Source organism: Aedes albopictus, chromosome 2, assembly GCF_035046485.1.
Source record: "Aedes albopictus strain Foshan chromosome 2, AalbF5, whole genome shotgun sequence".
NCBI lineage: Eukaryota > Metazoa > Arthropoda > Insecta > Diptera > Culicidae > Aedes > Aedes albopictus.
The window spans coordinates 253,056,538-253,071,720 of NC_085137.1; the positions used below are offsets into that span (position 1 = coordinate 253,056,538).

Here is a 15,183-nt window from a genome sequence, read left to right on the forward strand (position 1 = left end):
ATAGAGGCCAATGATCATGTACATCAGAGTTTATAACGGAGGGTTTGGTTAAACATTTCTTATGCAGTATACAAAAACTAGCATGTTTTTTTTACAATCAATATTTCTTTCTTTCTTCGCCCCTCCCTCATTGTAATCTCCCCTCCACTCATGGAGGTTGAAACTCTTAATGAGGATGATTATGATGGCTAAAAATGGTGATACAGTATACAAACGATGTTTTACCAAATTTTAACAATTTTTTCGGTTGTATTATTGTGAATATCACCCCTCTAAGGGGTGAGATTGGGTCAATTTTCAATCATTTGTAGTTTACTAAGCAATTCATATAACGTGATACTTTCTTGCTAAACTATCATTACCACATAGAAGAGTATACATACCAAATAAAAAGTTAGTCCAACTTCAATTGCATTTGTTATTTAACAAACAATCTTTGAATATTCTTTTTTGACCCATTCTCACCCCCAACGACGGTACTCATTTAATTGCCATGTGTATTCATAGATACAGTGTATATACTAGAGCAATTCTCTAAAATCATTTTTAGAGATACCCTGATATGAAATGTCAGCAGGCTTCTCTCTCGTTTGTCGGGTGATGATCACTGCGTCCAGATTTTAGAACTATTGTGATATACCCTTTTGCTGTGAGGTACGCAAATTATCTCAGTAACATGTTTATCACTGAGATACCTTGTTATCGACTGGACTCAAGACCATCTATTATTGATGAATAGAGATCCTGAGTTACAGTATGTGAACCTACGTTGAGTGAGTGCACTGCAATAGCAGAGGATGTGTTCTGATGTTTTCCTCTCCTCGTCACAGAAGCGGCAATTTGAGGTTTGGATTGCTCCGATCTTTTGTAGATGGTATCTGCAGGGGCAGTGTCCAGTTATTAGACCGGTGTAGATGTTGAGATCCCTTTTGTTGAGACCTAATAGTTGTTGGGTTTTCTTGGGGTTTATCGTTACGAGCCTTTTGGATTGGCTCGTGTGGGGAAGTGCATTCCAGTTTGATGTGATTTGACTGACCATATATTTGTTCAGTTCCATTTTTACAGAGCAGTCTGAGATCCCGCAGAAGGGCTCAGGGCCAATGAACCTTTCATTAGATCCATTCCTGGCTAGCTCATCAGCAATCCCGTTTCCCTCTAAACCCGTATGTCCTGGGATCCACTATAGGTAGACTCGATTGCGTATGGATAAGTTTTTCAAAGCCAGAATGCCACACTAGCTTTGAGTTACAAGTGTAGTTATTAAGCGACTTAAGTGCCGCTTGGCTGTCAGAGAAAATACATATTTATGTAAACCTATACTTTCTCCTCAGGCATAATAACACGCATTCTAATAACATATATATATATAAAAGCCCAGAGTTGTCTGTCCTTCCATCACGCTTTGAAATGTTTCATTGAAATGTTTCACCATAGATGTATCACTTTAGAAATAGTAAGAAGAACTGTTTTGGAATGATCTGGAACATAAATACGATACGCAAACAGTTTCAAACAATAAACAAATCGCTTTCGCTCTTCGTACATATGTACAACAGAGATGGTTATATTTGCGGTTTAGGGGAAGATGATATAGATCGATGAGATTAGAATTGAACCTTATGACAACTAAGTTGCCGGGTCATTAATTGACTCGGTAGCTTAGTTGGTAAAGCACTTGTCTAGCGAATAAGGGTCGTGAGTTGAAATCTCACCTGAGCTGTGGATTTTTTCCCAATTTAACCAATAATTTACCCATCTGTTCATATGTACGTTGAGTTATTTGAATTTCATAATAAATATTCTGAAAATTCCAAGAACTTTCTGGTAGTTACTGAAAGCTCCAGAAGAGAAAAAGAAGGTTCTGGAATTTTCCGAAGTATTGAATTTCTTAAGTATTCGAGACCTTCTAGAAGTTTCTTGACGCTCCAGAAAGAAGATGCAATATTATGAAACATCTTCTTCTTATTCTTCTTGGTATAACGTCCCAATTGGAACAAAGCATGCTTCTCAGCTTGCTAAATGTTGTGGACATTACTAAAAGTTTCAGAAGAAAAGAAGAACGTTCTGGAATGTTCTGAAATATTAAACTACTTTAATTTTCGAGAACTTTCCGGAAGTCTCTGGAAGTTCTCTTACCCTCAGCATAATTTTGCTAAATACCCGCGAGTTTACTGCCCGGCTGTATGCGCTCCGAACATTAATTCACGGTGACTGAAATGAAATGAAAGATTCGCAGTTCCTGAGAAGCTTCTAGAAGTTTCTTACCATTTCAGAGATAAGAACCCTGTGACAGTTAAAGGTATGTACTTAGAAGTATAAATTCTGGCGTTTTCCATTTCTGAATAAATGATAGTATACCTTCTGGCGCTTCTAATGAGTCCATTGCTGAATGAAATGTTTCGCATATTTACAACGGCTTCTGAGGAAACTTCTGGAAATTGTTATTCCAGAATGCTGAAGAATCCCCTTGAGGAATGACCATTTTCTAAATCTAAATTAAGAACAAGGATCGGTAAATTCACCTCACTCCATTCATATTCACTCCTCTTTGCTGAAGCGAATCGAGAAAGGTGCAGCAAACGGATAGTCGTGATCAAACACGCAACCCCATCACCAGTGGGATGCGATGCGCAAGCTGGTTGACATGGATATTCGTGGCCGATCGTCGCAGTTTGGATCGCAAGCGAATGAATGAATGGCGAATGGTGACGAATGCTGGTGAGCGATCGAAGCGGCTATTGGCCTTCTAAAGTGAGGTTAAGTTTTGTGAAATCCCATTTCGTATTTTAGTGATTGAGTCGTTTCAGATAAAATTTAATGTGGGATCGGGGTAGAAAAATTCATTTTATCGATAAATTTATCAAAAAATTAATGATTAAACTGATGGGGAACTGGTATTTCCTTTTCAAACTTCCAAATTTTCACGACATAACCTCAACTTTTAATCGCCAATTATCATAACCAGAAGAGAATTTCTGCATGTAATGCATACGTTTTTAGTGTATTGTTGTTAAAATGCTAAATTAGCAAAGAAAATAACAAACATTTTTTGAAAACTTCAAATATTCGTACGCGCAATATCATTCACGAATCGCATCACCTCTCTGTTACATCCGTAAAAAGTAAATAAAAAGAAGACATTTCGGATGTACTATATGTGTGACCGGTTACGTTCGTAGTCATTAGAGAACTAAACTTTATTATTACATATTCACTCAGTACGCTCAATGTCGTTTGATAACCCTTTGAGAGGGTTCGGTAGTTTTACCGAGTGGACATTGCCACTACACTCTCCATCGCTTGCGATGCGAATGTGGACGAATGTTTAAATTCCATGTATGGCTTCCCACCGTTCGCCGGTATTTGCTGTCGTCGCTGACGAGCAAACACACAAACTAAGCGACAACCGTTCGCTGCTAACTGTATTCGAGTGTGGAAGAAGATGAAAAGTGGAAATCAGGAACCCTGATTAAGAAGATCAAAAACGGCATATGAATCCAGGTGCTGTCCTCCCGTCACGCTTAGCAAAGTTTGACTGAAATATTTCACGTATGTTTCAGTAGTGCCTGCATGATATGATCTGAGTGTTTGAGATTGAAGTCGAAGAATCGAATTCGAAGAAACTCCTTTTCTACAAGAACGTCAATGTAATTCGAGAGGTTTCTGTTTCAAATATGGAGACATTTTTCTAACTTTCCTGAGCAAAGAGGAAGAAGCAGAAGAGAAGAACAATATTCTACAACATTGCGTATGCCCCGGAGGGATGAAAAAAACTATTTATACAAATGTTCAAGAGTTTTCCAAACATAATGAAAATTCTCGGCTTGGAATACAAAAAAAAACTTCACCAAGAAGAAAAATATGCTTCTGGAACATCCTAGAATATTCTTTGAAGGAATCAATATGCTTTTCTTCATTATTGGAAAAAAATATTCCGGAACTAAAACAAGGATAAGAATATTCTAGGACATATTTCGAAAAAAGGTCAGGCGTATTTCAAAACTTTCCATAATAAATTAAATATTCATAAACATTTTGTTTCGAATTAAAAGAAATTTCCTGGGCGGAGAAGTTGTAGAAGAGGAACGAGAAGAAGATACAGATACGCATGTTTTTGGAATATTCTTGAACATTCTCTGATACAGGAAATACTAAAAATGTTCGTGAATTTTCGATGAATAATAGAATATTTAGAAGCTTTCTGTTTCTAATTCTAAAAAATTAGGAACATTTCTGTGAGAATCAGGAGATGAAATCGAAGATTCATGAACATTCTCGAACATTTTTCGTAGGAATCAAACCAATGGCATACATGTTCAAGTATTTTTCACAAATAATAGCATATTTAAAAACTTCCTGTTCCGAATTCTAGGAGAAGTTTTACATTGCAACGAGATTAAGAAGAAGGAAATTCTAGAACACTAGAGGAATAAATATGGTTTCTGAATTAAGTTGTAGGTAAGCAAAAGATGCATACCAACATTTTTAAGCCATCGTCATAATTCTCTTGATTGTGAAAACGTGGCTAGCCACGTCGGGTCAGCTAGTTGCATATATTTCCGCCTGAAATACTGTGGGCCACTGTCCTAAATGGACCGACATTTTTGTTCTAAGGCCATAGATTCCGGAGCCTGTCAGATTATTCATTTTCGAACCATCTATCTCTCTCTCTCTTCTTGGCGTAACGTCCTCATTGGGACAAAGCCTGCTTCTCAGCTCAGTGTTCTATCTATGAGCACTTCCACAGTTATTAACTGAGAGCTTCCTCTGCCAATGACCATTTTGCATGCGTATATCGTGTGGCAGGCACGAACATACTCTATGCCCAAGGAAGTTAAGGAAATTTCTTTTACGACCGACCGGGAATCGAACCCGTCACCCTCAGCATGGTCATGCTGAATACCCGTGCGTTTACTGCCTCGGCTATATGGGCCCTATTTTTCGAACCATCTGTGAAGAAATTTATAGAGCCTGTTGGGAAGCTGGGTCCGCCTCCTTCCCACTCCTGGCGGGAAGGAATGAACACATCGTAAGGTAAGTCATAATTGACTACCGTTTCCATCCAGTCACTACAAATTCCTATTGCGGGATTTATGGCAAATTCATTTAATATGCTGAGGTGACCCGTAAGGTGTCCCAACAGCAGTGTTTTTGTTCTCTTTAACCTTAGAGCACTTTTTTCCGCTTCCAGCTTTATGAATTGATCTAACCGGGGCAGGTGAAGCATTGCGTCTAGGGCCAAAGTTGGTGTACTACGAACTGCACCAGTGATGGCTTTGCAAGCGGTGCATTAGATGGCGTCAGCAGGCTTGCGCGAGTCAGACCGATTTTTCTTAGGTTTCCCCTAGTGTTTCCCTTTTCGTTTTTCCATTAGAATATTCTGGGCTGCGATATATTGATCAATCTAGGCGTTTCCCTAGAACGTTCCCTTGCCTCTACCCAGCAACTCCTATTCCTACCTCCTCGCGGTACCGGCCGGAAACTATGAGCAACCTTAGGGAAGATCGGGTAACCAACCTCGGTGGGAACTTTGGTCGTATGATGACAGGGAAGGGGGGAGGTTTGCTTCGACAAACCTGAGCGCCTGTTCTCCAGGAGGAGCGGCTCACAGCAGCGTCTGATCCCCATGTTAGGGGTGGCTGATCTACGTCCGAGTGCCAGGGAAGGAATCTAAGCTCAACTGTGCACTATGGTCCTCCGGAAAGTAGGGGGTTGGTGTCAGGCCCTACGAGCCAGCCGTAAAAAAACCGTTGTAACGGAAAATCAGCAACAGAATAATACGAACCGAGACCAACTGCAACGACCCCAGCGAACAAAAAGGACTTGCGATTGGAAACTCGGTACGTGGAACAGCCGATCTCTCAACTTCATCGGGAGCACCCGCATACTCGCCGATCTACTGAAGGACCGCGGGTTCGGAATCGTAGCGCTGCAGAAGGTGTGTTGGACAGGATCCATGGTGCGAACGTAAAGAGGTAATTATACCATCTACCAGAGTTGACAGAACCAGAATGTGCAGGTTGACGATCAAGGGCCGATTCTTCAACATCAGCATAACAAATGTGCACAGCCCTCACTCCGGAGGCACTGATGATGACAAAGACGCATTTTACGCGCAGCTTGAACGCGAGTACGATCGCTGCCCAAACCACGACGTCAAGATCATCATAGGAGACCTAAACGCTCAGGTAGGCCAGGAAGAGGAATTCAGACCGACGATTGGAAAGTTCAGCGTCCACCAGCTGACGAACGAAAATGGCCTACGCCTCATCGACTTCGCCGCCTCCATTGGCCATTCGTACCACCTTCTTCCAGCAATGTCTCCCGTATCGTTACACCTGGAGATCACCACAACAAACGGAATCGCAAATCGACCACGTTCTGATTGACGGATGGCACTTCTCCGACATTATCGACGTCAGGACCTATCGTGGCGCTAATATCGACTCTGATCACTACCTGGTGATGGTTAAACTGCGCCCAAAACTCTCCGTTATTAACAACGTACATTACCGGCGACCGCCCCGGTACGATCTAGAGCTACTGAAGCAACCGGATGTCGCCACCGCATACGCGCAGAATCTCGAGGCGGCATTGCCGGACGAGGGTGTGCTCGATGTGGCCCCTCTAGAGGACTGCTGGAGTACAGTCAAAGCAGTCATCAACAACGCAGCCCAGAGCACTATCGGGTACGTAGAACGGAGTCGACGAAACGATTGGTTCGACGAGGAGTGCAGAGCGGTTCTAGAGGAGAAAGATGCAGCGCGGGCGGTAATGCTGCAGCATGGAACCCGACAGAATGTGGAGCGATACATACAGAAGCGGAAGCAGCAGACCCGTCTCTTCCGGGAGAAAAAGCGCCGCCTGGAAAAAGCGGAGTGCGAGGAAATGGAACTGCTGTGTCGTTCACAGGAAACACGTAAGTTCTACCAGAAGCTCAACGCATCCCGCAAAGGCTACGTGCCGCAAGCCGAAATCTGCAGGGATAAGGACGGGAGCCTCCTGACGGACAAACGTGAGGTGATCGAAAGGTGGAAGCAGCACTTCGACGAGCACCTGAATGGCGAAGAGAATATAGGCACGGGGGATCAAGGCAGCGGAAGAAATGACTATGTTGGTGCAGCAGAGGACGGGAACGAACCAACTCCCACGCTGAGGAAAATTAAGGAAGCCATCAACCAGCTCAAAAACAGCAAAGCGGCTGGTAAGGACGGTATCGCAGCAGAACTCATCAAGATGGGCCCGGAAAAGTTAGCCACCGGTCTGCACCAGTTAGTAGTCAAGATCTGGAAAACCGAACAGCTACCGGAGGAGTGGAAGGACGGGATAATCTGTCCCATCCACAAGAAAGGCGACAAGTTAATGTGTGAGAACTTTCGAGCGATCACCATTTTGAATGCCGCCTACAAAGTGCTATCCCAGATCATCTTCCGTCGTCTTTCACCTAAGGTAAATGAGTTCGTGGGAAGTTACCAAGCCGGTTTCATCGACGGCCGGTCGACAACGGACCAGATCTTCACCGTACGGCAAATCCTCCAGAAATGCCGCGAATACCAGGTACCAACGCACCACCTGTTCATCGACTTCAAGGCGGCATACGACAGTATCGACCGCACAGAGCTATGGAAAATCATGGACGAGAACAGCTTTCCCGGGAAGCTTACCAGACTGATAAAACCAAAGATGGACGGTATGCAGAACAGCGTAAGCATTTCGGGTGAACTATTAAATTCATTCGAATCTCGACAGGGGCTACGACAAGGTGATGGACTTTCCTGCCTACTATTCAACATCGCCCTGGAAGGTGTTATGCGACGAGCCGGGCTAAACAGGCGGGGTACGATCTTCACGAAATCCGGCCAATTTGTCTGTTTTGCGGATGCTATGGATATTATTGCTAGAACATTTGGAACGGTGGCAGAACTGTACAACCGCCTAAAACGTGAAGCAGCAAAGGTCGGACTGGTGGTGAATGCGGCTAAGACAAAGTACATGCTGGTAGGTGGGACTGAGCAAGACAGGATAAGCCTCGGCAGCGATGTTACGATAGACGGGGATATTTTCGAGGCGGTAGAAGCATTCGTCTACCTCGGTTCCTTGCTAACGACTGACAATAACGTGAGCCGTGAAATATGAAGGCGCATCATCAGTGGAAGTCGGGCCTACTACGGGCTCCAGAAGAAACTGCGGTCAAAAAAGTTTCCCCACGCACCAAATGTACCATATAGAAGACGCTAATAAGACCGGTGGTTCTCTACGGACACGAGATATGGACGATGCTCGAGAAAGACCTGCAAGCACTCGAAGTTTTCGAGCGACGTGTGCTAAGGACGATCTTCGATGGCGTGCAGGAGAACGGTGTGTGGCGGAGAAGGATAAACCACGAGCTCGCTGCATTCTACGGTGAACCCAACATCCTGAAAGTGACTAAAGCTGGACGGATGTTGCAAGAATGCAGGGTTGTTGCAAAGTTGGTGTTTGCTAACCATGCGGTTGGTACAAGAAGGCGTGGAGCGCAGAGAGCACGATGGGTGGACCAGGTGGAGCGTTGGGCGTGACCGACGTTGGAGAGCTGCAGCTGCAAATCGAGTATTATGGCGGCAAATTGTTGATTCAATGTTATCATGAATTTGATGTTGAACTAAATAAATGAATGAATCAGCGTGGCTGGTTGACTTATTCAACGAAGATATTAATTTATATGAGACGAAGGAGTTTGTCAAACAAAGCCATATTACGAAAATATATGAAGCACTACAAATGCACATTAAAATATATCATATTGCAGTAGAACATTACAAATGCGTAATAAATTAGGACATCACACTTGAAAAAATACAACACAGAACAGATATTTTGCCCAGTTACTCTAATCGATAACAATTTCCAAACCCAGGAGGACAAGGTTTCATAAATGTTGTCGTATTTTTTCTGGCAGATTGCCTACCCAAGTAACAAAATTAAGTTTATAATGCTTTTGAAGTATTTTTCAACACCTGTGCTTTAAAACCATGCATAAACCAAATTGCTCTGCAAAACAACATCAACTCAACCATAAACCCGCCATAAGACCAAAGAGGCCCATCCTAAGATGCTCTTGGAGAGTTGTTTTTAAAATTCTCTTAAAACTTGTTGTACTTCCCAAGTTGTCCTCAAGGCGAATTGCTCTCTACTTGTGGAATTCTTCAAGTGCACGATAAAACGATAATAAATTCGTCAGTGTTGTTGCTGATGCAGCTTTTATGTCGACAGAAAAGTTTGATGAAATCAATTGAAAAAAAAAACACAATGAAAATGGCACATTATTGTAATTTGGATTAATTTATTAAACAAATTGGAAATATTTCCGTTGTGTAACAAGGATGCCAAATGCCAAGCAAAATTTATCGTATATATGTTGCAAGATACTTCCAAAAATTGCAATGCGCTTCCATTATAATGCTCTAATAAAATATTTAAACATATTATTCCTGGTCATGAGAACATTGTTAATGAGTTTTCTCAACATGGCTTCCATAGAAATCTAGGCCGGTGGTCGGTCCATTATCGATGGTTTTAATCAACATCACCATAAGATCGTCTTAAACTTCTTTCAACTCATGCCAGAGCTAAAAGCATAACTCAAGAATACTAGGATTTATAACGTTCTCGATGCAACCTGGTTGGCGTCCATCAAGAACGTCTTAAATTTATTTCATCTTAAGCAAGGGTGAGAAGTATTTCTCAAGATTACTCAGGTTTATAACGTTCTTGATGTAGGTTTATGCAAACTCCGCCGAGAACGTAATAAATATGTAATAATATGTACGCCAAATTGTAAACAAACAATAAAATATCGCACCGCGGTGGATTTTGTGAATTTCGTCCGATTAATTTTATCATCAGCCTGGTACCGTTGCCAACCAGGCAGACCTTTTTCGATAACCAGCCTTGATGCGGTATGCCTCATTCCTCCGGTCAGCATTTCCAACAGGTAAGTAGTTGTTGATTTTAAAGATCGATGATTGGAACCCGAATTGCACGGGAATCGACGTCCTGGATGACCAAACCCACCTCATTTCGGATGCTGCAACCGGAGGAACTTGGCACTGCACCGCACCACGTCGCGGTTGGGTTTCCTGGGTAGGTGTTCTTGATTGGCAGCAATAATGGAACGATGAGAATGAAAATCTGATGCTTGAGTTTTTTATTATATTTTTCATATACCACACTGTTCTTATGCGAGAACAGTTGCTCTTGATCAAGATCGGATGATTGAAGTTAACTACAAGAGCCTTATAAAACGGAAAATAAGTTCAACAGTTCTTGTTATGTTTATGGTTTTATGAACTGAACCTCAAGTATTCTTGGAGGTGTTTTTAAAACCACATATTGACGAAGAATAGTTGCGCTCAGCTGAAACTTCGATAAGATAAACTAGAACATACAATGTTCCGATAAAACTATCATAAAAACAAATAAAACCAAATAGAATCAAGATTGTTACTTGGGTATGATCAAAAGAATTCAGAGTAAGTTTTTGACATTCTAACTGCCAATATGATCCTCAGAAATATTTCCTTCTTTCAGTCATAGGCTATTCAGGAATTAGTTGGCGTTAAAACTGCCAACATTTTATCAAAGATTGTCCTTCTTTGAGTCATAGGCTGCTCTTTCGAGTTATATGATGCGGAGAACAGGGGCATGGTCACTTAAGTTCATCATTCATTTTTCGGCACAAACGGGATTCTGCCAAATGACCCGGAACCCTCATTCTTAAAGCTCACTCAAGAACCGCTCCTGCGTGAGCAAAGTCCTGCACTGCCCATGATCGCATATCAGTCCCATCTTTGCTGGGTTTCCTATTCATATGGGACAATTATGCGTTCATAGGCAGTGCATGATTCTGAATCAGCTTCTCAAGCGTGAGATTTCCATGCAAAATCTTGCTCTCATGAGCCAAGGGGCCTGTCCATAAACTACGTAGACTCTTAGGGAGGGACGGGAGGTCTGGCCAAAGTCTACGCTCCATACAAATTTCGAAAATTTTCGAAAAAGTTCATCTAATTAGTTGGGAACTTGGTCGCTAGAGGTGCTAATTTACAGGACGTAGCTTAATTACACTACATGAATCATATAAGAGTGTCAATGCCTTATAAGTGATGAGCCATATTACTAGAAATTCTGCCACTAAGCGGCGTTAGTAAACATGATAAGTTTTACAGCCTCACAGATGATAAGCTGCTAGATCAAACACTTTACAACGAATTGTAAAAAAGGACTTTTTTTCTCGAGAATATTTAACAAAAAAAAATATGATAAAGATTCAGAAGTTCTTATTCATCAGTGCTGAATAGTAATCATATAAATCATGTAAAATGATGTTAACTTACCGGAAAGCACCTCTGTGTTGGTTTCGACGACAACCGTTCGGAAACAGACGCGATTGTTCGCCTCCTTCCACATGTCGACCCGCAGTGTCTGCCCTGGCAACACTGGCTTTGAGAAGCGGACCTTTGCAGCTTTGAACAAGCTTGCGTCATCGTTGCCATACTGTTTAAGAACAGCTTTCACGGAAATGCCCATAGTGCACAGACCATGCAGGATTGGAACTTTGTACCCGGCAATGGCGGAGAAGCTCGGATCGATGTGCATCGGGTTCAGATCACCGGACAGCCGGTACAGAGCGGCCTGATCGCGAGTGGTTTTAATTTGAACCGACGCATCCGGAGATCGTTTCGGGTTGGGAACCAAGGTCTTGACCTCGGGGCTTGCCTTAGCTTTACCGCCAAAATTACCGACGCCAACGACGAAGGTGCTGCTCTGGCCTCGTGCTACCAGCGCACCGTTTTCGTCGAACGATTCGGATTGTGTCACGACTAGGGCACCGGATTTCTTATCCAGCACGTCGATCACGGTGGTCGTGGTTGTTAGCACACCGTCCGTCGGAACCGAATCAAACAGCTCGATGTACTGTTCACCGTGAAGAATCTAGAAATTTTAATAAATATTACAATTATTATTGGGAATTCTTTTTAACTGAAAAACCTAGAAGATAGTTAGACCAGACCAATGTTGTGTACTTACATTTGTCAAATCAAACTTGGCATGTGGAATGGCCTTGGCGGTAAGATCGGAACCCATCACCGACAACAAGCCAGGGAGAATGAAGAACGTCGGCAGTACTGAAAAATCGGGATGATTCTCATACAAGAATCGTAGATCGCTCTCATCGGTGACGGTCGCCCCGACTCCCAAAGCGTACAGAATGACGTCCTTATAGTTGAACTTGAAGGTATCACTGATGGAATTTTCCGCCGACTTTCCCTCGCGCAGCTTCTCCAACACGCCCACCAAAGATAGGCTAGCCTCACCGATGGCATTCAGGTGCTTCGCTTCGGACATGTCGGTTACTTTGTCCCAAACGTTACGAACGTATTCCGGTGTTACGTCCTCATCAATTGAAGTGCGCAACACGCTACCCTTTCCGCGCACGAAGTGGACTTTCGTTGCCCAACCGGCTGCGCTTTCGATGATGGCACCGTTGTCTTCGTTGGACTCATGGCACAGGTATGCAACAACCGGAGCAATCAATTTCGGTTCTGGAAAGAATATGAACAGTAACTCGTGATTAGGTTTAGATTCGATCAGTAGGGATCTTTGAATTCGGTGACAATCTTCCTTATAAATCCGGGCTGCCGGTTCGCTCTAGATATAGTGTTGTCGTTATGAGAACCGAAAGAGAGACTGATGGTAATACAAGTAACGAACTTGCTGTACTCGTTCCTGAGATTTTCCGCTAGCAAATGATTAAATGTGATTGGCTTTTGATTCCCTATGAATGTGATAACCTGATATTTTTTCGACAGTGAGTCTGTTATTCGCGCAACATTACTGAAATCGGGATACAAGCATTTGAAGCTCAAGCTCAGTCGTTGGTGCAGTAAAATCGCCTCCCTGACTGCTATGACGATAAGAAAATAAGAATAACTTATTTCAATGACTTACTCAATTCGTTGAACAGAATGTCCGGCAAAATTCCTTCCGTCATCCGGGAGGCCGCCGTCGGCACAATAACGTTACAGTGGATGTTGTTCTTCTGTCCTTCGATAGCTACCGTATTGGCCAGCCCCACCAGGCCCAGCTTGGCCGCGCTGTAGTTGGCCTGGCCAAAATTTCCATACACACCGGAATTGCTCGAAGTCATAATGATGCGTCCATAGTTCTGCTTCTTCATAATGGGCCAAGCTGCCCGGGTGGTCATAAAACTACCCTTCATGTGCACATCGTGAATCAGGTTCCAATCTTCGTCGGAAATCCGAGCCAGGCTCCGGTCCCGCAGAATGCCCGCATTGTTGATCAGAACGTCGATCCGGCCGAAAGCTTCCATCGCCGTTTGGACGATCTTTTCGCCATCGACTACGGAATTATAATCGGCCAAGGCGGTTCCACCGGCCGCCCGGATTTCCTCCACCACCTTGTCGGCCGCATTGGATTTTCCCTGGCCGTGGAAGTTTCCGCCCAAGTCATTCACCACCACTTTGGCCCCGCGGGATGCAAACAGCAGGGCGTACTCCCGGCCCAACCCGGCTCCGGCACCGGTGACAACCACAACGCGGCCATCGTAACGCAGTTGATTTCCGTCGGCAGAAACCATCTTTCTCTTCTGCTGCAGATTCTAATCCCACTTGACCTATGGAGTTGGAAAAAAAAGTGCTTAAATTAGCTTGTTTGTTCCAGAACAATCTTATCTCTATTTTGCTGATGCAGCCGGCCCCAGCGGAGAAATGATACGGCACGGGGCCACAATCAGTGAATTCACACCGAAAGAGCCAAGTCATGCATATTATAAGAGGCCGAAGTACATTAGGTAATTTCTTAAAGCACTCATTTGCAGTCTCAAATTAGTATGCAACAAGTTTGACCTGTCCCTGTACTCGACCATTATCCGCCTTGAAGAGGTGAAGGAATAACTTTTACTACCATAGAAAATTTATAATTCTTACCTTTTGGACGCTTGAACTATCGAAATTTCAACAAAATTCTTCACCGTAAATTGAGCAAACCCAAAGAACTAAACTGCAAAACAAAAAACAATGCAGACGACGATGGACTTTGGAACAAGTCGAACTTTCAAAGCAAAATCACTTTTACACAACAAAAAGGCGATATGCGTACTTCGCGAACTCTGCAACTCCACTGATTCGCTCAGCCCCTGGTTCAGTTTTATGAATGAGAGTGAATCAAACGAATCGAATGAACCGACGAAAATGAATTTTATGTTGACAGTGCACCGTGGTTCAAAATCATAATTATTGACCGTCCAGTTCCAAACTGTTCACGACCGTTCGCAACAGACGAGTGCACCGATGAACTGAATTCATCGCGGTCCGAGAATTTTGACACTACAGCGGGGTCGTTCCCAATCAGAATTGTTCAATTCTGATTGGAAATCTTTCACTTCTGATTGGAAGCGACCCCGCTCTAGTGTCAAAATTCTCGGACCGCGATGAATTCAGTTCATCGGTGCACTCGTCTACAGTCGGCGTCAGTGGGGTGACACGGCTGTCAAACTCGGTATTGTGCGTTTAGCACTAAGTTGATTTCCGAAAAAACTTCATTGACTTCCGCTGCCTTTCCTATGCGTTAAACATTACGTCGGAAGTAGTGCGCTGTATAGCAAACCAGATTTACTGTACAGCGCACTACTTCCGACGTTATGTTTAACGCATAGGAAAGGCAGCGGAAGTCAATGAAGTTTTTTCGGAAATCAATTTAGTGCTAAACGCACAATACATCGCCGCTCCACCCAACATCATTTTTGGTACGGCGCGTTTTGGTACCCACTTTCTGGTCGGTTTACCCTAACTTGCTACTGATTTTCAGGTGTGTGGCTCGTGTGTTGCTAGTGCTTATTTCAGAAATTACACATTTCAAACGAAATCGTTATTTTTGATGATAGTTTCTCTTTCCTTATCACTTTGCACGATATTATATGTAGCAGCGAAGCAGTGTCGATGTTTCCAGCGCATTTTTTTCATAAATTAAGCAATCAAAACAAAAACATTGGACGCCATGTTCAATTGAATGCTGGGTAGATGATTCTGGCCCTTCGTCATCCCCCTGTTTCAAACGGTCGGTGAAACAGTCGGTGACGGATTTGACAGCAGAAATGAGCGAGAAAGATTTCGGCGCGCAAACGCG

At 43.3% G+C, this 15,183-nt stretch overlaps 1 protein-coding gene across 1 annotated transcript in view; it reads right to left on the minus strand.

Annotated features, from left to right (window-relative positions):
• The window catches only part of LOC109428196 (peroxisomal multifunctional enzyme type 2), a 35,383-nt gene extending 21,193 nt beyond the window's left edge, over nt 1-14,190 (minus strand). The window contains exons 1-4 of the mRNA XM_062851530.1: nt 13,986-14,190; nt 12,988-13,672; nt 12,067-12,581; nt 11,373-11,970 (exon numbers count right to left, since the gene is read on the minus strand). Coding sequence (XP_062707514.1) covers nt 11,373-11,970; nt 12,067-12,581; nt 12,988-13,636 — 1,762 coding nt within the window. The 5' untranslated portion in view covers nt 13,637-13,672; nt 13,986-14,190. The remainder of the gene's footprint in view (nt 1-11,372; nt 11,971-12,066; nt 12,582-12,987; nt 13,673-13,985) is intronic.
• Between the last annotated feature and the right edge of the window lie 993 nt (nt 14,191-15,183).